This window comes from Carcharhinus amblyrhynchos, chromosome 4 (assembly GCF_965287045.1).
Source record: "Carcharhinus amblyrhynchos chromosome 4, sCarAmb.v2.hapA, whole genome shotgun sequence".
Lineage (NCBI taxonomy): Eukaryota > Metazoa > Chordata > Chondrichthyes > Carcharhiniformes > Carcharhinidae > Carcharhinus > Carcharhinus amblyrhynchos.
This window is the reverse complement of record NC_137327.1, coordinates 74,439,523-74,461,824: the sequence shown is the minus strand read 5'-3', so window position 1 is coordinate 74,461,824 and position 22,302 is coordinate 74,439,523. Positions and strand designations below refer to the sequence as shown.

General features: G+C 41.5%; 1 protein-coding gene across 1 annotated transcript in view; it reads right to left on the bottom strand.

Moving 5' to 3' along the window:
* LOC145342448 (sodium- and chloride-dependent neutral and basic amino acid transporter B(0+)-like) overlaps positions 1 to 22,302 on the bottom strand; it is a 77,330-nt gene that overhangs the window by 50,643 nt on the left and 4,385 nt on the right. The window contains exons 2-5 of the mRNA XM_080188010.1: positions 16,193 to 16,315; positions 15,807 to 15,960; positions 9,659 to 9,790; positions 3,504 to 3,671 (exon numbers count right to left, since the gene is read on the bottom strand). Coding sequence (XP_080044136.1) covers positions 3,504 to 3,671; positions 9,659 to 9,790; positions 15,807 to 15,960; positions 16,193 to 16,315 — 577 coding nt within the window. The remainder of the gene's footprint in view (positions 1 to 3,503; positions 3,672 to 9,658; positions 9,791 to 15,806; positions 15,961 to 16,192; positions 16,316 to 22,302) is intronic.

Here is a 22,302-nt window from a genome sequence, read left to right as displayed (position 1 = left end):
CTCAGCCTGGGGTCACACTTCACAGTTTCAGTCAATATGATATTGTCAGACATTACCCACAGTCCCATTCTGCATATTAAAAGTCAGATACCACCCTAAGTCTCTCTGTTCAACACCACTGTACTCCAGCAATGAATACAGCAATCCAGAATTTTAAAGTTCCACAATAATTTTCAGATAGTATTATAGAAGATTATGTTCATGGTGTAAGTCAAATGGAGTGCTAAAGGGAATATGAACATAACACCATTCGGAAGGCCCTGTATTGTGCTGTACTGTTGTATGTTCTATGTATTATATCAGGTTGAATTAATTTCTATTTATTTCAACATGGGGCTGGAATGAAGTAAGATAATGGGAGTGATTTTCCAAACAAAAACTAAGTGACTAACAGGTGGGAAAACAGGAGATTTTCCAGTTCATTTTTTGGGTGACATAGTTGCTTGAATTTTCGGCACTCCATGCTTCAAAGAGTCCACTGGGGGATTCACGATGGCAGTGGGGGGGCGGGGTAGGTGGTTCCTAATCCTGCCCGAGAGGCTAGCATCATCATGCTGTGCGGGCCACTGCACATGTGAAATTAGCACATTTGGGCTGGCTCGTCCATCACCAGCCTTCCCATTGCCAGACTCCCGATGGTTTCCCCAATCCCCCCAGCCACCCGATTGCCGGCCCAGACACAATCCCTCAACCCGATCACCAGCCCCACCCCCTCCCCGATGACCAGTCCAGTCGCCACGCCTTCCCCACCAACTGCTGTGCAGAGCATGCAGTGGACCCCCCACCCCGCCAACTCCCACAACCACCGTTTGGTCCCCACTTAGTCTGGCCCCTCTCCAGAAAGCCCTGCTCCTTGGCACTGCTCTGTGCCTGGTGGGCTGTTCCAAGGTGTCAGGCTAACACTGCCCAAAGGCCTCCCAACCACTCAGGTGGACGCCAATGGTCTTTGCTCCCATCAGCGAGATGATCGCACCTGGTCCCTGCTGCTGGTGAGAACCGCCCCCAGCAGGGTTTTAAACATTAGCGAGCCCAGATGATACTCTCCTGGGCTCGCTAATGACATTCAGATCACTATTTTCATATTTTAATCAGCTCACTCTGTTTTCCTGCGTAAGGCTGATTATGCCATAAAAAGTAGCCTAGGAAAACTGCGATCAGCTGGACATCTTCTGTAATTCCTGTTTCAGCCCTCCTCTTGATATTTCCGGCCTGCCTCACTACTCAAGCAGCATGCTGGGAAGATTGCACCCAATGATTGGAGAGGAGATTGAGAAAGAAATGCCTTGGGCGAGAAAGATGTTGGAGATAATTGTCTGGCTGAAGTTGAGAAATATTGGAATTCAATTGTTGGTTGCAAAGAGAAACTGATGAGGGAAGAAAAGCTTTTGAAAAATCTTTGCCTATTAGGTACTTAGGTAATTTAAAACATTGCAATAGTTTATTGACTTGATATTTAGCAACTCACGGGAAACCTAAGATAAAAGCAAAATATTGCGGGTGCTGCAATCTGAAATAAACACAGAATATACTGGATCAGCTCTGATAAAGGGTCATTCGGACTCAAAACATTGGCTCTATTCTCTCTCTCCACAGATGCTGTCAGACTGGATGAGATTTTCCAGCATTTTCTGTTTCTATATCATTGGAAACCATGTTTTGTGACCAATCAAACTGGAGAAAGTGCATCGAGGAAGGTACCAAAGCATCGCAAGAAGAGATTGAAACAATCCATCGACCCAACCCGGGACGGCACTATGGCACAATGGTTAGCACTGCTGCCTCCCCATGCCAGGGACTGGGTTCAATTCCTGGTTTGGGTCACTACCTGTGTGGTGTCTGCATGTTCTACCCACGTCTGGGTGCATTTCCTCCAGGTGCTCCGGTTTCCTCCCAGTCAGAAAGGTGTGCTGGTTAGGTGGACTGCCATGCTAAATTTTCCCTCCATGTACCGACACAGGCGCTGGAGTATGGTGACTAGGGGATTTTCACAGCAACTTTATTGCAATGTTAATGTAAGCCTATTTGTGACACTAATACATAAACTTTTAAACTTTAAACTTCAAGCACCATCAGCCTTGCATGTGGCAATGTCTACAGATTGTGTATTGGACTCATCAGCCACCTCTGAACGCACTGAAGTGGAACGGAACCAATCATCCTCGATTCTAAGGGACTGCCGAAAAAAATGTAAGAGGTTCCCTCTCAGTTGTCCACTGTGTCCCATAGATCTGATGAGTCTGTACTAACCACATGATTGTTAAAACACTGTTGTGCACGTAGTAAGCAGGAACCAATCACTGAGCTTCCAAACCAACGATCACTCCGGACAAAATTTCTGCCTCCCTGCTCGCATGAATAGTAAGCGCACGCCCCAAATCCAGCACAAAGATAATACCACATACTCTTAACAATCTTGGGTCTGCTCTAAACTTCTGAATGTAAATTATATTTTTCATACTGGCACATCCCAACTTCTCATATTTTTACCCAAGTCAATCCTTAACTTTAGATTTAGGTAAATGTTCAGCTGTCCATGAATGTTTGAGCTACTGCACAAAACCTATGCTTCCATAAGATCTCATTCATTCAATCTCTGAAAATGATAGCTGTTATATTAAATTATAAACATTACTATTTTAATCAAGTTGTTATTCAATACTGAAGATGCCATTCAGCCCATCAAATCTTCACTGACAAAAATACACTAAATCTGCACTAATCCAACTTTCCAGCACAAGGCTCATAGCCTTGAATGTATAATATTTCAAATGCTAATCCACTTACTTCTTAATGGTTGTGAGATTTCCTGCCTCTACCACCCTCCCAGGCAGTGCATTAGAGACTCCCACCAAAATGTTTTCCTCAAATTTACTTTAAACCACCTGCCCCACACTTCAAAGACGTCCCCTCATTATTGACTCTTCAGTTAAGGGAACAGCTGCTTCCTACCCATCCTGTCCACACCATTCATAATCTTATACACCTCAATCACATCCTTCTCAGCCTTCCCTGCTCTAAAGATTGACCTGAGCCTCTCCAACCTCTCCTCATTGCTCAAATGCTCCATCCCAGGCAACATCATGGTGAATCTCCTCTGCACCCTCTCTGTGCAATCGCATCCTTCCTCTCGTGAAATAATAACCTAACAAGTGATAGTCATTCTAATAGGGTACTATGTATATTTTCCATGTAATGAGTAGCTTAATATGTTTAAGCCGTTTCTTAAATTCACAGGTATCATGTGATAGCAAGGTGTTCAAATTGATCTGTCTACTTTTATAGCTTAGGAAATATTTAACGAAACGTGCAGGTTTTACACAGCTCAATGTTCGGATTTGCCCGTCAAAACATTATTTCAATCTTCTATAAATTGAGATGCCTTCTACACAGTTGAAGTGAAAATCTCTTTTAAACTATTGTCCATTTCTCTCTCATTCAGACTGACAGAATGAAAATTGACCAGTCGGTCTTGATACTTTAACCAATAGAAGTTCAGACAGTACCTTTGGGAGTCCTGCTGCATGTTTCATCTGCACCCCACCAACTGAAGCAGTCTGTCCACGGCAGGGGGGATTGGAAGGAGGCGAAGAAGTAATACACGCTGTAGGCAATGATGCAGTTGTAGTAAATGCCCACAAATGTTGACAGAATGACCATGGTGATGCCCACACCTTTAAATGGATTAAGAAAGCAATTTAAGTTAGAAGATATTCACTTGAATCAATTGTGTTTTCATGTATTCAGCTGCTCAGACAAACCAATTCTGTTCCTTTACAGTTATTCTATTTGTCTAGAACTGAGCAAGAAGAAGACGAGTGACAAATTGAATTGAGGATGAGGGAGTGTACCAGTATGAACTGAGAGAGTCTCAGTGAAAGACTAGGAAATTGGATGGTGTATAAAGACTTGTGATTTGTGGGAAAGAGTTGCATGTTGCACAGAACTTGGGTTGTTTTCTGTACTCAAATAATATCATGGTAAACGAGAACCAATGGGTATTTAGTTGGAAATTTGAAAATGCAGTTGTTAGTAAACTGGGAGGTAATTCTTTACAGAGAAGCAAGTAGGGTTGGAAGGAGGGAGGCAGATGTTAATGAAGAGCGATATAAGGATGTGTGACAAGATAGCCTTATCTATGACGACAGTAGAATGACCACGAAATAACAAGCTTGAGTCATTGGTGGTGAACACATACAGGTGAGTTTACATGGAGGGAGAAATTAAAGGACAGTGAGAGGGCATGAACTTCGAGGAGAGAGCGTACAATAACGCACGAAGGATGAGAAGTTGCTCGGTGAAACATGCAAAAGAAAGCTGAAAAAATGAATCTGTAAGGATACTTGACATAATAGGTGTTTGGTAGAGAATAAGGATTTTAAAGACGTGAGAGGGCTGTGACAAAATTAGATGCTTAAAGGTGTTAGGAATGGGTTAACAGAACTTCCAATTATTAATTCAATAGAAGTCACTGATATATGAAGGGGTCACAGGTGGCACACACAAATTGTATGTGAAGTTGGATCAAAAAAAGGTGTTTTATAAAGAAGCAGAACTTGTGTCTATTTTACAGCAACCGAGAAACACAAACAATGGTTGTAGAGAATGGTTGCTAGTTCTAGGTAAAGAGCTGCAAGTTACAACTTTTAAAAAGAACAAAAGGAAAACTTCACTCAAATTCTAAATCATTAAAGGAGTGAGTAGGTGACAACAAAATGCTGAACCCAGAATAAAAATATCAGGATGTGACTATCCATCATTATTTTCAGAAACTGAACCTTATGACCAATGGAGAAGTCAAGTCATTATGTGGACCAAGGCAATTGCTGTGAGGAAAAGAAAACAAGATATGATATTAGCTTGTTCTTTAATTTATAGAAGTAAAATCAGACGCAAAGTGTTTTCTAAATTGGAGGTGGAACATTTGAACAAGGAAGAAAGCCTGGATAATTTATTAAATTTCATGTATAACATTTATCAAAAGGATGATTTAAGTGTATATGAAGCCTGTTCAGAATTTGATAGATTTTGGAAATCAAAGGATATTTTTATTGGAGTATGCGATGGCATTTAATAGACTATAAAAGGCTGTAACAACACCGTCTGCAGTTTCCATGTCTATGTTGGCATTTAAGTTACTGGACTGTGTTAATGTGACCCATATGGATAGGCCCCTGGTTCTGATAGGAGTTAAGTTTGCAGATAATATCTTGTTTGATCAAATGACAAAAGCCTTAAAAAAAATTTGTCAGGGATATTCTATCCCTACAGCTCTTATGACACAAATGGGTCAGTCAATGGTGAAGCAGAAATGTAGAAGATATACTATTAACACGATGGTGAGATTGTACAGGCACAAGCAGGCTGAGGGTATGGAAGAAGATTGGGACCCAGAAATTACAAGGACAGAAACACCTTTCAATATCTATAGCAGGAGGAAGGACATGGAGAATGGTAACAGGAAAATGAACCCCAGAAATGCCCAGGTTATGATAAATTGGTGTTTCTGGTGTGACTCTAAATTTCATTATGCTTTCAACTGTCTGAAATAATTTAATAATGTTTGAAGCTGCACGTGACACGGAAGAATCAGAAGAGAAAAGAGATGGTGACCAGAAAGGGCCATTGTCTTATTAACAAAAAGTTTTACTCCTGCAATGAGAGTTTTGTTTGCACAGTCCTTCAATTGCGCTGTATTAAACAGTGGCTGCCTATCTATCATGTGTGGAATTGACTGGTTAAAATGTTACTGGACTCTTTAAATGCTGAAAATCAGAACAAGATTAAAGAATTTGAAAGTTCCACAAGTTTCAGGTTTAGAGATGATAGCCTGAAGACACTAAAAAGAGTGGTGATCCCTTGCAATATTGCTGGAGTGAATCATTTCATTAATACAGATGTTGTGTCAAGTGAGCTACCTTTGCATTTGAGTCGACCGTTGATGAATAAAGCACACATATAACTGGTTAAGGAAAATGATAAAGCAACACTTGGAAAAACAGCAGACTTACAATTTAGAGTCGGGAAACTTGTATTCCGTTAATGAGAAATAATTTTTCGGATAAAGAGGTTAAGGAAATATTATTAGCAGCTGGAAATGGGACTTCAGCTGATAAAAAGCTCATTGTGTTGAAACTGCATAGGCAATTTGTGTATCCATCTTTTCTGCTGCTGAAAATTTTATTAAAAGTTGCAGGGGTAAGAGATGAAGACTATACTAAGCTGATAGAACAGGTCAGTGATTGCTGATAGATTTGTAGGAACTGCAGAAGGACACCATCACGACCGATAGTAACTCTATCTTTGGCCAGAGATTTTAACAACATTGTGGCCATGGACCTTAAGATCTGGGATAAAGCAAACCATATATTTATTTTGCACTTTGACTAAATCTGGTTGCTAAATCTACAACCAACCATTGTATGTCGTGAAGAGGAGTAATTCTGGATCAGCTTATGGAAAAATGGATAGGAACAGGAATGGGCACAGGTAAAGTTCCTGACAGACAATGGGGGGGATTTTTCTAACGATGAGTTTACGGATGTGTGTGAAAACATGAATATCATAATCATAATACGGCTGTGGAAAGCCCATTTAGTAATGGGGTGTGTGAGAAATCATGTTTAAAAGATGATATGCTGTGGAAAATTTTGGCAGATAGATCAAATTGCAAGTTAAATTCAGCCTTCGCATGGGCAGTACGTGCAAAGAATTTGTTGCAGATGGCTGGGGAACTACAGTCCCTATAAATTAGTATTTGGTAGGAATCTTAAAATTTCGTCCAGCTTGAATGATCAGCCTCCAGCTTGGGAAGGGACTACAAGTAGCTCTGCCTTTTGCTGAGCACTTAAATGCATTGCGTATAAGCAAAAGTCTCAAAGAATTCGCAGAGCATTAAGGCATTATGTACGGCCATCAAGTACCATTTTTTAGAAAGGAGATGCAATATATTATAGAAAAGATAATTTTAATGAAGAGAAAGACCCACAGAAGGTTATAGGCATAGACGGCAAAACAATTGTTTTGCAACATGGCAATCGAACGATTAGGCTACTTTCATCAAGGACAATGGGTACAGATTACAAATTTGGAAAGGGTAGACATACATGATGAAGAACCAGAGTCATCCATTACTCAAGTATTACAGAATTGAGGATCAGTTAACTGAAATAAACATGGTGCCTGTACAAGAACACAATACATCTGATAGATTAGAACAGGCCATTTTTCCAAAAGTGGGTACAAAGGTGACATACTTGCCTGAAGGGTCCAGTCAATGGAAGAATGCAACTGTTATTAGTAGAGCAGGGAAGCCCACTGGGAAGTATAAACTGACTGAATGTACAGAAACAGGGGAGGGTGTCAAGACTATGGATTGGGAACATGAAGTGTAAAAATAGGGGGCTCAGAAATATAGTGTCAGTTCAGATAATAAGTCTGATAGTGAAGAGATCAAGATCTTTTGAAACACCATCCCACAGCAGCAGGGAAAGATCAAGCAGTGGTAGCACAGAACGAGATATCAGATAGGATAGAAGGTGTAGCGTGACAAGCTTGGAATAGGAGTAAGACTGCAAATGCTATCAGGAGTAGAAGCCCATGTGCTTGTGAGATTTTGGTCATTTCCAACAAATTAGATGAAAGTTATAAAAGATGCCAAACAGCAAGAACTACACAGTTGGACTAAGTTTGGGGGTACACACAGAGACACCAGATAGGGGACAAAGAACTCGATCTCGGATGGATTTGCATGGAAAAAGTGCTTCCTGATGGAACCTATAAAGCAAAGGCCAGGCTTGCAGCGAGGGGGGGATTTGAAGAAAACTTAAACCAGGATTTAAGAGTGGATTCACCTATAGCAGGAAAGTTATCATCTTGGCTCTATTAGCTACAAAGACTTCGAAATGCAAATCGAGAGATAAAAGCTGCCTTTCTGCAGGGGCATCAGCTTCAGAGACATTTTTCTCCATCCTTCAAAGAGGCAGCCAACACTGAAGGTGTACTATGGAAGCTCAATAAATGTGTATGTGGGCTAAATGATGTGTCCAGAGTGTGTTATTTTTCGGTAAGGGCAGTTTTGTTAAAGTAAGGCTGTTGCCAGTTGAAAGCAGATCCTATGATGTTTTACTGGCACAATGAAGGAAAGCTTTCTGGTATTTTTATGATGCATGTCAATTTTTTTTGTTGGGGTGGTGGTAATAGTGATTTCTGGGCTGAAGAAGGAATTCAGGGTTGGAAGTCAGGCTTCAGGAGCCTTCAAATATATTGGACTGGAAATCGGATAGACTGAGTCAGGTGTCACTCTGTCAGCAATTTTATTCGCTATTGGGTTGATACTTTCCAATTAGTCACGGTAGAGCTTCACAAAAAGACGCAATGGTTACAAAGATGGAAAAAGAGGAACTCTGCAGTTTGTTTGGGCAACTGTGTAGACAGTTTAGACCGGATGTTAATTTTGTTGTCCTAGAGTTGAGTACAAAAATGAATGATCCTATAGCGGAAGACATAATGGCAGCAAACAAAGCAATGGTCAAACTAAAAATGCAGGAGTGTGTTCTGAGATTCCTTTTTTTTTGGGTGATCATAGGCACTTGAAGCTCAGTTTACAGTGACACATCTGATGCCAATTTGTGGGTTTCAAGCACGGGAGGTTTCGTAATTCTTTTGGGGGAAAATGTCACCTTATGTCGGGAAACAAAGAAAATAGAGTGGTTAAAAGCACATTGGCTGCTGAGGCATTAAGCCTTGTAGAGGCTGTGGATATGGCCTTTTTAAATATCCCAGATATTAACAGAAATTCTGGGATTAGGGGATTTGGGTAAAATACCCATTGAATGTCACTGACAATAAATCCCTGTGGGAAAAATGTGTACTCCACAAAAAGTGTAAATGAGAAGATTGAGGATCAACACAGCCAGTTTAAAGCAGATGCTGGACAAAGGGGAAGTATCAAAAATTAAATGGGTCGATTCATAGCTACCAGTTATCCGATTTGTTTTATTAAGAGGCGCTAGTTCAAAGAAACTTTTGGAAATTAAGGGAGGGCATATCTTCCTGCGAATGCATGTTTTTTCTAGAAATGTAAAAAAGAGGGGAAATAGTGTGTTTTGTCTTTTTGTTTTCTGTAGAAATCCAATATTCATCAAAATATTTTTTCTCCAAGGAAGGAGAGACTGTTAGGAATGGGTTAACAAATCTTTTCAATAAGTCCTAATTTGATGTCAATTCAATAGAAGTCACTGATATATAAAAGTGTCACAGGTGGCACTTTGGTGTTGTTGGAGAATTGTGTGAAGTTGGATCAAAGAAATAAAGATTTTATGAAGAAGCAGAACTCATGTCTCCTTGACTCTACAGCAACCAAGAAACTCAAATAAAAGGTGTCAGAGAAACCAAGGTTTGATTTGCTGATGAGGGTCACTCTGCTACCACAGTGGACTGAATGGGGTACGTTTAGCAGGGAGACTTAAGGGAGAAAGCGTTAGCACTTATCAGCTAAGTTTCTGTCAAAATTATTGCAAACATTCACAATCAGCTCATGGACAGCTGATCATCTGACAGTACAAGCAATGAGACAAGAAACCTGTCATAAACAACAAGGGAAATAGTTATACCTAAATTGCTATAATTTGACCTGTGTTGCTTTAAAAAAATCATTAACCTTGTAAAATTGGCACAGATTTCCACACTGCAACAGGTCCAAGGCTGGCAAACTGGCCAAAAGCACATTCCAAGAAAAACAGGGGTAGTCCAGCAAATGCCAACATGATTACATAGGGAATAAGAAATGCACCTGGAAAATATAGCAAAGTTTAAAATGATTGTATGGATGGTCAGGCTTCTTCATACAATTTATGGCTGAACATTAACAACTAAATGGACTGTTTGTTTTAACACAGGAATGAATTGTCTTCGCACAAAACATTTACTGTCCACCGTTTTCTTATTATAAAACAATTGCAATGAATATTCTGATTTACTTCCAACACCCCTGTTCCTTTCACTTGAGAGTCTCAAACATCACCAAGTTGACACAAAGTGAATGTTCTATTTCAGAACAAGATGATAGTTTACATCGAACTCACTGCAGAATCATTCCTGGAAATGAAAATGCAATCCATGCCCCGGCAGCAACTGCTTCCCTTAATTTTTCACCAAAAATCACGAGTTTGAAAGCATTTAAAAGACTATTATAACAAACTTCACCACTAGTTCAGGTAAGCAGACATGCAAGTTCAAATCTCCAGGCAGTGCAAATAACAATGTACTGAAATAAAAAGTATTCCGACAATTTGTCAATGGAAAATTTAAAATTTAACAGATGAGGCTTTTTCTTATCCTTTGGATGTTAAGAAAGGCTGAAATGCTGCAGTAACTAACCTGCCTGGACTTGTAAATGTCATTTAAGATGCATTTACCTTGACAGGGCCTATTAGATGCACATCAGTTAATATGCATATCATTGACCAGAAACTCAACTGGAATTGTCACAAACAGTGGCCACAAGAACAGTTTATACATTTTGTTATTCCTCCACTTCACAAATCTTATGTGCTAGATCTGTTAAAATTGTAGAGTATATAATGCATTAAGTCTTCTTTACTCTGTTATTTTGAATGGAAAATAGATGTGAGTATAAGCTGCATTATACTAGAAAACAGATAGATGTACAAACAGGAAATAAGAATTTATACCCCTCCATACCTTCATGCAGGACAATCCAATCAGAAGATGAACATTAGACACATTAAATGCAGTGATGTTTATTGCTGAGAAGTTTCTGAGTGACCTCGAGTATGTGCATCATGTAGGAAGGGAAGTTTCTGGGACAGATTCTCTAAATAATTTAAAGGAAGTTTTCCATCTTATGGGCATCGTTTGCCCATAAGTTGGAAAAGGAAACCTGATCTGAAGGAATACATATAAGGCAGCTTGTTTTTCTTCAGGTAATTATACACTCACAGACTTCCTGTAATCTGATTTCAAAGGGTGAGACTTGGATCTCATGCTGGAGGAGCTTCTCACCAGCTATTTCTTGTTGCACATAAAGTGGAGAGAGAATAAAGAAAATGGTAGAAAATTCTGTGTGCCATCGCCAAAGTGATTCAGCTGTCCCTGAGATAATGCAGGGGCTCAACAACTGCTGCCAAGCTGACAGAAATTCATACTTCTGATTTACAGGGAAATTGAGTTCATGATTTAAGTTAATCAGGGAATTGCTCACCTTGTAAAATTCACTATCGACTAACTGAATCAAGTTATTGCAGAATAATTTTTTTTTTGCAGTCTTGTCATCTATTTCCTTCACTCAGTTTTGTGATTGTGATGAACATCTGATCTGAGCAGATATCCTCAGCTTATAAACCTGAACCCAGGGATAATTGAGAATTCCAAATATTGCATACTGAACATATATTTTAAAAGAATCCAAAATGAATAATCAATTCGAAAAACCAGCCAATGCTCATTGGGTTTTAAATACCATCTATTCGAAATATCACACTTTTGACTAGAAACACAGAGTTTTTGTGACATGTCAATCTTTTTTGCAAATTTGAATCTCCTTATTTTTTCTGAGTTTCCCAGTACACCTCAAGAACCACAGAACACTACAGCACAGAAACAGGCCTTTTGGCCCTTCTTGGTTGTGCTGAACTATTTTTCTGCCTAGTCCCACTGACCTGCACCTGGATCATATCCCTCCACACCCCTCTCTTCCATGTACTTGTCCAAGTTTTTCTTAAATGTTAGAAGTAATCCTGCATTTACCACTTCATCCGGCAGCTCATTCCACACTCCCACCATGTTCTGTGTGAAGAAGCAACCCCCCCCACCGATATTCCCTTTAAACTTTTCCCCCTTCACCCTTAACCCATGTCCTCTAGTTTTTTCTCTCCCCTAGTCTCAGTGGAAAAAGCCTGCTTGCATTCACTCTATCTATATGTGTCATGATTTTATACACCTCTATCAAACCTCCCTTCATTCTTCTATACTCCAGGGAATAAAGTCCTAACTGATTCAACCTTTCTCTGTAACTCAGTTTCTCAAGTCCCGGCAACATCCTTGTAAATCTTCTCTGCACTCTTTCAACCTTATTAATATTCTTCTTGTAATTAGGTGACCAAAAGTGCACACAATACTATAAATCTGGCCTCACCAATGTCTTCTACAACCTCATTGTAACATTCCAACTGTTATACTCAATACTTTCATTTATAAAGGCCAATGTACCAAAAGTACTCTTTACGACCCTATCTACCTGTGATGCCGCTTTTAGGGAAATATCTGTATTCCCACATCCCTCTATTCTACTGTATTCTTCAGTGTCCTACCATTTACCTTGCAGGTTCTACCTTGGTTTGTCCTTCCAAAGTTCAATACCTCATACTTGTCTTCGCTAAACTCTATCTGCCATTTTTCTAGTTGGTCCAAATCCCTCTGCAAGCTTTGAAAACCTTCCTCACTGTCCACTGCACCTCCAATCTTTCTATCATCAGCAAATTTGCTGATCCAATTAACCACATTATCATCCAGATCATTGACACAGATGACAAACAACAATGGACTCAGCATGATCCGTGTGGTACACCACTAGTCACAGGTCTCCACTCAGAGAAGCAATCATACTGACAGAGGAACATAGAAATACTACAGCACAATACAGGCCCTTCGGCCCACAAAGTTGTGCCGAACATGTCCCTACCTTAGAGGTTACTAGGCTTACCTATAACCCTCTATCTTACTAAGTTCCATGTACTTGTCTAAAAGTCTCTTAAACGACCCTATCGAATCTGCCTCCACCACCATTGCCGGCAGCTCATTCCACACACCCACCACTCTCTGAGTGAAAAACATACCCCTGATATCCCCTCTGTACCTACTCCCCAGCACCTTAAACCTGTGTCCTCTTGTGGCAACCATTTCAGCCCTGGGAAAAAGCCTCTGACTATCTACTCGATCAATACCTCTCAATATCTTACACACCTCTATCAGGTCACCCTCACCCTTCGTCTCTCCAAGAAGAAAAGTCCAAGCTCCCTCAACCTATCCTCAGAAGGCACGCTCCCCAATCCAGGCAACATCCTTGTAAATCTCCTTTGCACCCTTTCTATGGCTTCCACATCCTTCCTGTAATGAGGCAACTAGAACTGAGCACGATACTCCAAGTGGGGTCTGACCAGGGTCCTACACAGCTGCAACATTATCTCTCGACTCCTAAACTCAATTCCTCGATTGATGAAGGCCAGTACACCACACGCTTCTTAACCACAGCTTCAACCTGCGCAGCTACTTCAAGTGTCCTATGAACTCGGACCCCAAGATCCTTCTGATCTTCCACACTGCCAAGAGTCCTACCATTAATATTATATTCTGCCATCCTATTTAACCTGCCGAAATGAACTACTTCACACTTATCTGGGTTGAACTCCATCTGCCACTTCTCTGCCCAGTCTTGCATTCTATCAATGTCTCGCTGCAACTTCTGACATCCCTCCTCACTATCCACAACACCTCCAACCTTTGTGTCATCAGCAAACTTACCAACCCATCCCTCCACTTCCTCATCCAGGTCATTTATAAAAATCACAAACAGTAAGGGTCCTAGAACAGATCCCTGGGGCACTCCACTGGTGACCAATCTCCATGCAGAATACGACCCATCTATTACCACTCTTTGCCTTCTGTGGGCAAACCAGTTCTGGATCCACAAAGCTACATACCCTTGGATCCCATGCCCCCTCACTTTCTCAATAAGCCTTGCATCGGGCACCTTATCAAATGCCTTGCTGAAGTCCAGATATACTCCATCTACTGCTCTTCCTTCATCAATGTGTTTAGTCACATCTTCAAAAAATTCAATCAGGCTCGTAAGGTATGATCTGCCTTTAACAAACCCTCCGTTACCACTCTCTGGCTTCTTCCATTGAACCAATGTCTAATCCAATTTACTACCTCTCCACATATACCCAGCAACTGAACTTTCCTAACTAACCTCCCATGCGGGACCTTGTCAAAGGCCTTACTGAAGTCCATGCAGACAACATCCAGTGCCTTCCCTTCATCCACTTTCCTGGTAACCTCCTTGAAAAACTCGAATAGATTGGGTAAACATGACCTGCCATGCACAAAGCCATGTTGACTCTCCCTAATAAGTCCCTTCCATCCAAATGTTTGTAGATCCTATGTCTTAGTACTCCTTCCAATAATTTACCTACTACTGGCATCAACCTTACTGGCCTATAATTTCCTGGATTACTTTTTGAGCCATTTTTAAACAATGGAACAACATGAGCTATCCTCCAACCATCCGGCACCTCTCCCATGGATAGCGGCATTTTAAATATATCTGCCAGGGCCCCTGCAGTTTTAAAACTAGTCTCCTTCAAGGTCCGAGGGAATACCCTGTCCGGTCCTGGGGATTTATCTACTCTGATTTGCCTCAAGACAGCAAGCACCTCCTTCCCTTTAATCTGTATAGGTTCCATGACCTCCCTACTTGTTTGCCTTATTTCCTTAGACTCCATGCCAGTTTCCTTAGTAAATACAGATGCAAAAACCTCATTTAATATCTCCCCCATTTCTTTTGGTTCCATGTATAGCTGACCACTCTGATCTTCAAGGACCAATTTTATCCCTTACTATCTTTCTGCTCTTAATATACCTGTAGAAGCTCTGAGGATTATCCTTCACCTTGACTGCCAAAGCAACCTCATGTCTTCTTTTAGCCCTCCTGATTTCTTTCTTAAGTAGTTTCTTGCACTTTTTATACTCCTCAACCATCTTATTTGCTCCCTGTTGCCTATACATGTCATACATCTCTCTCTTCTTCTTTATCAGAGTTCCAATATCCCTTCAGAACCAAGGTTCTTTATTCTTATTCACTTTGCCTTTAATCCTGATAGGAACATACAAACTCTGCACTCTCAAAATTTCTCCTTTGAAGGCCTCCCACCTATCAATCATATCCTTGCCAGAGAACAGTCTGTCCCAATCCACACTTTTTAGATCCTTTCTCATTTCTTCAAATTTGGCCTTTCTCCAGTTTAGAACCTCAACGTGAGGACCAAATCTATCTTTATCCATGATCAAGTTGAAACTAATGGCGTTATGATCACTGGAACCAAAGTGTTCCCCTACACACATTTCCGTCATTTGTCCTAACTCATTTCCTAACAGGAGATCTAATATTGCATCCTCTCTAGTTGGCACCTCTAAATATCAATTTAGAAAATTTTCCTGAACACATTTTACAAACTCTAACCCATCTAGACCTTTAACAGTATGGGAGTCCCAATCTGTATGTGGAAAATTAAAATCCCCTGCCATAACAACTTTATATTTCCTGCAATTGTCTGCTATCTCTCTGCAGATTTGCTCCTCCAATTCTCGCTGACTATTGAGTGGTCTATAATACAATCCCATTAATGTGGTCATATCTTTCCTGTTTCTCAGCTCCACCCATATGGCTTCGGTAGACAAGCCCTCTAATCTGTCCTGCCTGACCACTGCTGTAACATTTTCCCTGACTAGCAATGCCACCCCTCTTCTCTTCATCCCTCTGCCTGATGGTGGACTGAGACTGGTGAATTAATCTCTTTATTCATTCCTCCTTTGTTTCATGAGGATGCTTCATAAACCTTCACTAGAATTTCAAGGTAGGGCACAGTTCAGAGGTGCAATTTCTTATACTGACATTATTCAAATCTATATTTAGTACTGTAAGTGGTTCATTGAATTATTAAAATAAGCAGTAAATTCAATGAATATTCCCTTTAATTTCTGCCTTCTATTTTGAATTCAATAAGTACCGCCTCCATTTTCGTAAGACATATAGGGGAATCTCCAGACATTGCCCAGACCCACAGCATAAGCGGTCATTGAGAACAAGTAGTCAGCCTTCGAGGACCAGTTGCCTCGATCCACATTCTCGTCATTTTCATCCACCTGTTGACTGGTGACAACCTTGAGGAAAGAGAGGAAACGGACAAGTTGGAAATTAAACTTTCTCAGTACAGAACTCAAAACAAAAAACAGGTTTCACCCACAACACAGACAGTTTGTTCTCCATTTAACAGTGTAATTGGTTTGTAGTTTGAGACATCCTGAGCACCTCAGATTCTGCAATTCACAACAAACAACGTCATCAAATTTTCAAAATCTCTCAGGGTTTAATGTAAGTTTACCATTTACTCACTGTGTCCCCTGGAAGGTGATTATTCTTTGAAAATCCAGGTAAAACTATCTCTTGTCCATTTTTGGACAACAAACGACTCTTCTGTTTGTTGGGGGTGAGGTGCAAAGATCTCCTAACTTTGTACTAGTTCTTGACACAGTCTGAGCAATCAGCTCCACAACAGGTAATGACTCTATCAGTCAAATCCCAGCTTCTTATATACCATTTAAAAGGGGAATAGCTTTATTTACTCAGCACGTGATAATGACATCCAAGTTCTGTTCTATTTCTATTATTAATAGGTTGATCTGCCAGCTAAAATTATTATAGGTATTTGTATTTATTCCAAAACTGTCAGGCACAATTCTCCTTCTAAGGTTCGCAAAGCTAATTTCTTAAGGGATAGCATCAAGTATGCCTACAGCAATCACAGCACAGCAACGGAAGAACGGTGTTTGCTTAAAGAAGGGTCAGTTTATTCTGGCTTTTCTTTTGACAGCAAGGATGAGAATATCAAATTCTAGACATTGGGGAACATGTAGGTCAGCGAGCAAAGCATGAGTTCACACATGGGCAGCAGAGTGTTGGATGACTTCAAGTTAAGAAGGTAGAATGTGGAAGATCATCCAGGAGTGCATCTGAATCTTCAAACTCAGAAATAACAAAGGCATGAATGAGGCTTTCAGTGCTAAATGAGCTGTGATAGGAGAAAAGTTGTGTAATGTTACAAAAAAAAATTGGATTGGGGGACAGCAGTGTTTAGGATCTGGCCAAGGTAGACTGGAAACAACAAGTAATTGGGAAATCTCATAAAAGCAGTGGAAAGGAGGGAAATTCAAAGGAAATGGGGAGTGTACAAGCCCAGCATGTTCCCTCTAGAACAATAGGAAGGAGTAACAAGCTCCAAGAACTGTGGACCAGAAATATTCAGGATACAATGAGAAAGAATAAGGCTTTTAGCAAGTACAAAGGGAGCAAATCAGTGGAGGTATTTGTGAAGTATAGAGTGCAGGTTAGAGCTCAAGAAAGTAATTAGGAAAGTAGAGGGGATATAATAAAGCTCTGGCTGGTCAAAGTAGGGATAATCTCAAGTTATTTTATAAGTATGTCAATGGAATGAGGATGACCAGGGAAAGTGTCGTGCCCATAGGGACTGAGGGCAATCCCTGATGAGTGCTATGTACAGGCCCCCTAGCAGTAGTCAGGATGTTGGGCAGAAAATAAATCAGGAGATAGAAAAGACATATAAAAAAAGGCAATATTACAATCATGGGGGACTTCAATATGCAGGTGGACTTGGAAAATCAGGTAGGTAGTGGATCCCAAGAACAATAATTTGTGGAATGTCTGAGATGGGTTTGTTTTAAGAGCAGCTTGTGACAGAGCCTAGAATGGAACAGGCAATTCTGGATTTGGTGATGTGTAATGAGGCAGACTTAATGAGGGAACTTAAGGTGAAGGAACCCTTACGGAGTGGTGACCACAATGCAAAAGAATTTACCCTGCAGTTTGAGGGAGAAGCTGAAATCAGATGTCACAGTAATACAGTTAAATAAAGGTAACGACAAAGGCATGAAGAAGGAGCTGGCTAGAGTTGATTGAAAAAGGAGCCTAGCTAGGAAGACAGTAAAACAGCAATGACAGGAGTTTTTGAGAGTTATTCGGAAGGCACAACAGAAATTTATCCCAAGGAGGAGAACATGTAAGGGAAGGACAAAGGCACCCATGAGGGAAGTCAAGGACAGCATAAAAGCAAAAGGAAAACATACAAAGTGGTGAGGATTAATGAGAAGCCAGAGGATTGGGAAGCCTTTAAAAGTGAGCAGAGGACAACTGAAAAAACAATAAGGGGTGGAGAAAATGAACTGAGTGTAAGCTAGCTAGTAATATAAAAGAAGAAAGGAAGAGTTTTTTCAATATATAAAGTAAGAGGGGCAAAAATAACCATTGGATTGCTGAGGAAGTAATAGGAAACAAAGCAATGGCAGAGGAACTGAATAGTTGCTTTGCATCAGTCTTCACGGTGGAAGACACCAGTGCGATGCCAGAGCTCCAGAAGAGTCAGAGGACACAGGTGAGTATAGTGGCCATTACTAAGAGAAGGTTCTGGGGAAAATGAAAAGGTCTGAAGGTGGATAAATCACCTGGACTGGATGGACTGCACCCCAGGGTTCTAAAAGAGATAGTTGATGAAATTGTGGAGGCATTGATGGTGATTTTTCAGCAATCACTGGAGGCAGGGAAGGTATCAGAAGACTGGAAAGTAGCTAATGTAATACCACTGTTTAAGAAAGGCGGGAGGCAGCTGACGAGAAATTATAGGCCGGTTAGCCTGACTTCGGTCATTGGCAAGATTTTAGAGTCCATTATTAAAGATGAGATTGAAAAGTACTTGGAAGTGCATGATAAAGTAGGACTGAGCCAGCACGGCTTTGTCAAGGGGAGGTCGTGTCTGACAAATCTGTTAACGTTCTTTGAGGTGGTGACAAGGAAGTTAGATAAAGGAGAGCCAGTGGACGTGATTTATTTAGATTTCCAGAAGGCCTTTGACAAGGTGCCGCATAGGAGATTGTTAAATAAGCTACGAGCCCATAGTGCTAAGGGTAAGATTCTGGCATGGATAGAGGATTGGCTGACTGGCAGAAAGCAGAGAGTGGGAAGAAAGGGTTCTTTTTCAGGATGGCAGCCAGTGACTAATGGTGTGCCTCGGGTCAGTGCTGGCACCACAACTTTTCACAATGTACATTAACGACTTGGAAGAAGGAACTGAAGTCACTGTTGTTGTTTGCAAATGGTACAAAGATATGTAGAGGGACAGGTAGTATTGAGGAAGCAGAGGGACTTGGACAGGTTAGGAAAGTGGGCAAAGAAGTGGCAGATGGAATACTTTGGAAAGAGGAATGGGGGCATAGACTATTTTCTAAATGGGAAAATGCTAAGGAAATCCAACACAAAGGGACTTGGGAGTCATTGTTCAAGATTCTCTTGATTAACTTGCAGGCTCAGTCGCAGTTAGGAAGGCAAATGCAATGTTAGCATTCATGTTAAGAGGCCTAGAATACAAGAACAGGAATGTACTCCTGAGGCTGTATAAGGTTCTGGTTAGACCCAATTTGGAGTATTGTGAACAATTTTGAGCCCCATATGTAAGGAATTATGTGCTAGCCTTGGAAAGGGTCCAGAGGAGGTACACAAAAATGATCCCTAGAATGGAGAACTTGTACGAGGAACAGTTGAGGACTCTGGGTCGGTACTCATTGGAGTTTAGAAGGATGAGGAGGATCTTATTGAAACTTACAGGATACTGCAAAGCCTGAATAGAGTGGATGTGGAGAAGATGTTTCCATTAGTAGGAAAAACTAGAATCAGAGGGCAGAACATCAGGCTAAAGGGATGATCCTTTAAAACAGATGAGGAGGAATTACTTCAGTCAGGGGCTGGCGAATCTGTTGAACTCTTTGCCACAGAATGCTGTGGAGGCCAGGTCATTGAATGTCTTTAAGACAGAGATAGGTTCTTGATTGATAATGGGACCAGAGATTATGGGAAAAAGGCAGGATAATGGGGATGAGAAAAATATTACCCATGACTGAATGGCAAAACAGACTTGATGATTTTCAGAAGGCGTTTGATAAGGTGCCTCACAAGAGGTTATCACAGAAGGTCAGGGGACATGGAGTTGGGGGTAGGGTGTTAGCGTGGATAGGGGATTGGCTGTCAAATAGGAGGCAGAGAGTGGGGGTCAATGGGTGCTATTCGGATTGGCGGTTGGTGACTAGTGGAGTGCCCCAGGGGTCGGTGCTGGGGCCTCAGCTATTTACCATTTATATAGATGATCTGGAGGAGGGAACCGAGTGTATGGTGTCGAAATTTGCTGATGACACCAAGATTGGTGGAACGGCAAATTGTGCGGAGGGTGTGGAGAATCTGCAGAAGGATCTAGATAGGCTGGGCGAATGGGCCAGGAACTGGCAAATGTGAAGTTGTCCACTTTGGTAGGAATAATGGTAGGAGGGACTATTACTTATATGGCGAAAAACTGCAGCATGCGACGGTGCAGAGGGACCTCGGGGTCCTTATGCACGAGTCGCAAAAACCCAGCTTGCAGGTGCAGCAGGTGGTCAGGAAGGCGAATGGGATGCTGGCCTTCATAGCGAGGGGGATTGAATATAAAAGTAGGGAGGTCTTGCTGCAGCTATATAGGGCACTGGTGAGGCCGCAGCTGGAGTACTGTGTGCAGTTTTGGTCGCCACACATACGCAAGGATATTTTGGCCTTGGATGGAGTGCAGAGGAGGTTTACTAGGCTGATACCGGAGTTGAGGGGGTTGAACTATGAGGAGAGGCTGAATAAACTAGGCTTGTACTTGTTAGAGTTTAGAAGAATGAGGGGAGATCTCATTGAGACATATAAGATGATGAATGGCATGGATAGGATAGAGGTGGAGAGGCTCTTCCTGCTCAGAAAGGACAGTAGGACTAGAGGACACAGCCTCAAGATAAAGGGGGGGCGGTTTAGAACCGAGTTGAGGAGGAACTTCTTCAGTCAAAGGGTGGTGAATCTCTGGAATTCTCTGCCCGTTGAAGTGGCGGAGGCTGCCTTGCTAAATATTTTTAAGACGCGGGTTGATAGGTTTTTGATAGGCGAGGGGATTATGGGTTATGGGGAGAGGGCGGGAATGTGGAACTGAGCCACGACAGATCAGCCATGATCTTATTGAATGGCGGGGCAGGCTCGAGGGGCTAGATGGCCTACTCCTGCTCCTATTTCTTATGTTCTTATGGCCCAGTGGCCTAACTCTGCTCCTATGTCTTAAGGTCTAATCTGTGGATGGAGTCAAAGGATATTGGTAGGGTGTTGTGGCCAAACGGGCCATCTAAAATGGCGATTTATAAAGCATTCTGGGACAACTGGGCAAGAACTAAAACGACAGACTGCAGCCTTAAAGACAGAGATAAACAGACTACAACTCAGATGACTGAATACATAGGAAATAGGCCATCCCAAAAACAATGGGCACTTTCTGGTCAAACAAACAAGTATGTTCGCCTTACTTGTTCACCTTAACTCCTTATTTGGAAAGAAAGCATGTGACCTATGTGCCTCCAGCACCTACAGGCATAGCTGTTCGAGAAACATCCAGAGTGTGGCAGCACTTGATTGGACTCTTAATCGATCAGGACGCTCAAGCCCTAATCGACTGATTGACAAGAATTAGGAGACTGTCCAAAAAGGACACAAAACTAAGGAGGGATAAAAGGTGTTCTACAACAGAAGAAGCTCTCTCTCGACCCCATGAACAAGCTACAATGATGGTGATCATCGCCAACAATGACCAGCAGGAGGAGAGCCACTACACCCAAGAAGGAAGGGAGACCAGAGCCAGAGTGCCAGGCCAGACCAAAGGACCAGACAATGCAGAGTATGACCGAGACCAACGCACAGATAAAGGCCAATATCTGCTTGGATACTTGCCAATCATGCAAAGTTAAGTCATGGTCTTGTTTTCGACTTAAACTTTAGTATTTTCTGTAAGATAACTTATTGTTGGTTGGGTGGGTGATTATTGATTGTGTGTTTTAAATGAATATTAGTTGTACTAACAAGACATCTACTCGCAGTTCTTTGTCAATCACATAAGGGTTAAAACAGATTGTGCGGCAGACACAACAATAGGCGACTCTGTCGGGACATCAACAAGTGATTTTGTTGCTCCGATATCGAATCCCGCAGAATCTATATTGAACGATTATTTAAAATTCAGAGCCAACAGGTGTAAACTTCTTATTGGACAAATAACTGCTTTTGGGAAATTGTTTATTGTGCATGCATTGTTACTAACAAGGAGGATAAGGTAAACTCCGTAGGTTTGCATTAGAATCCGGAGGGATTGGGACCGGGACATAGCCCAAAGCTGTACCCGATCAACTCCCTACCCCTTGCTGTTGAAACAGCACAGAGACAGAGAAGTGTCCCATGTGGGAAACAAAAATCAGGGAATTTATGAAGAAAGGGTGGAGCTATGAGCAGAATCTTGTGACAATACTGAGATGGGACCGGGATCCCTCGAGCAGAAATACTGGGGCGATCTGAAGAAAATTCAGGGAAAACCGGCAGACAAATGTGAGAAA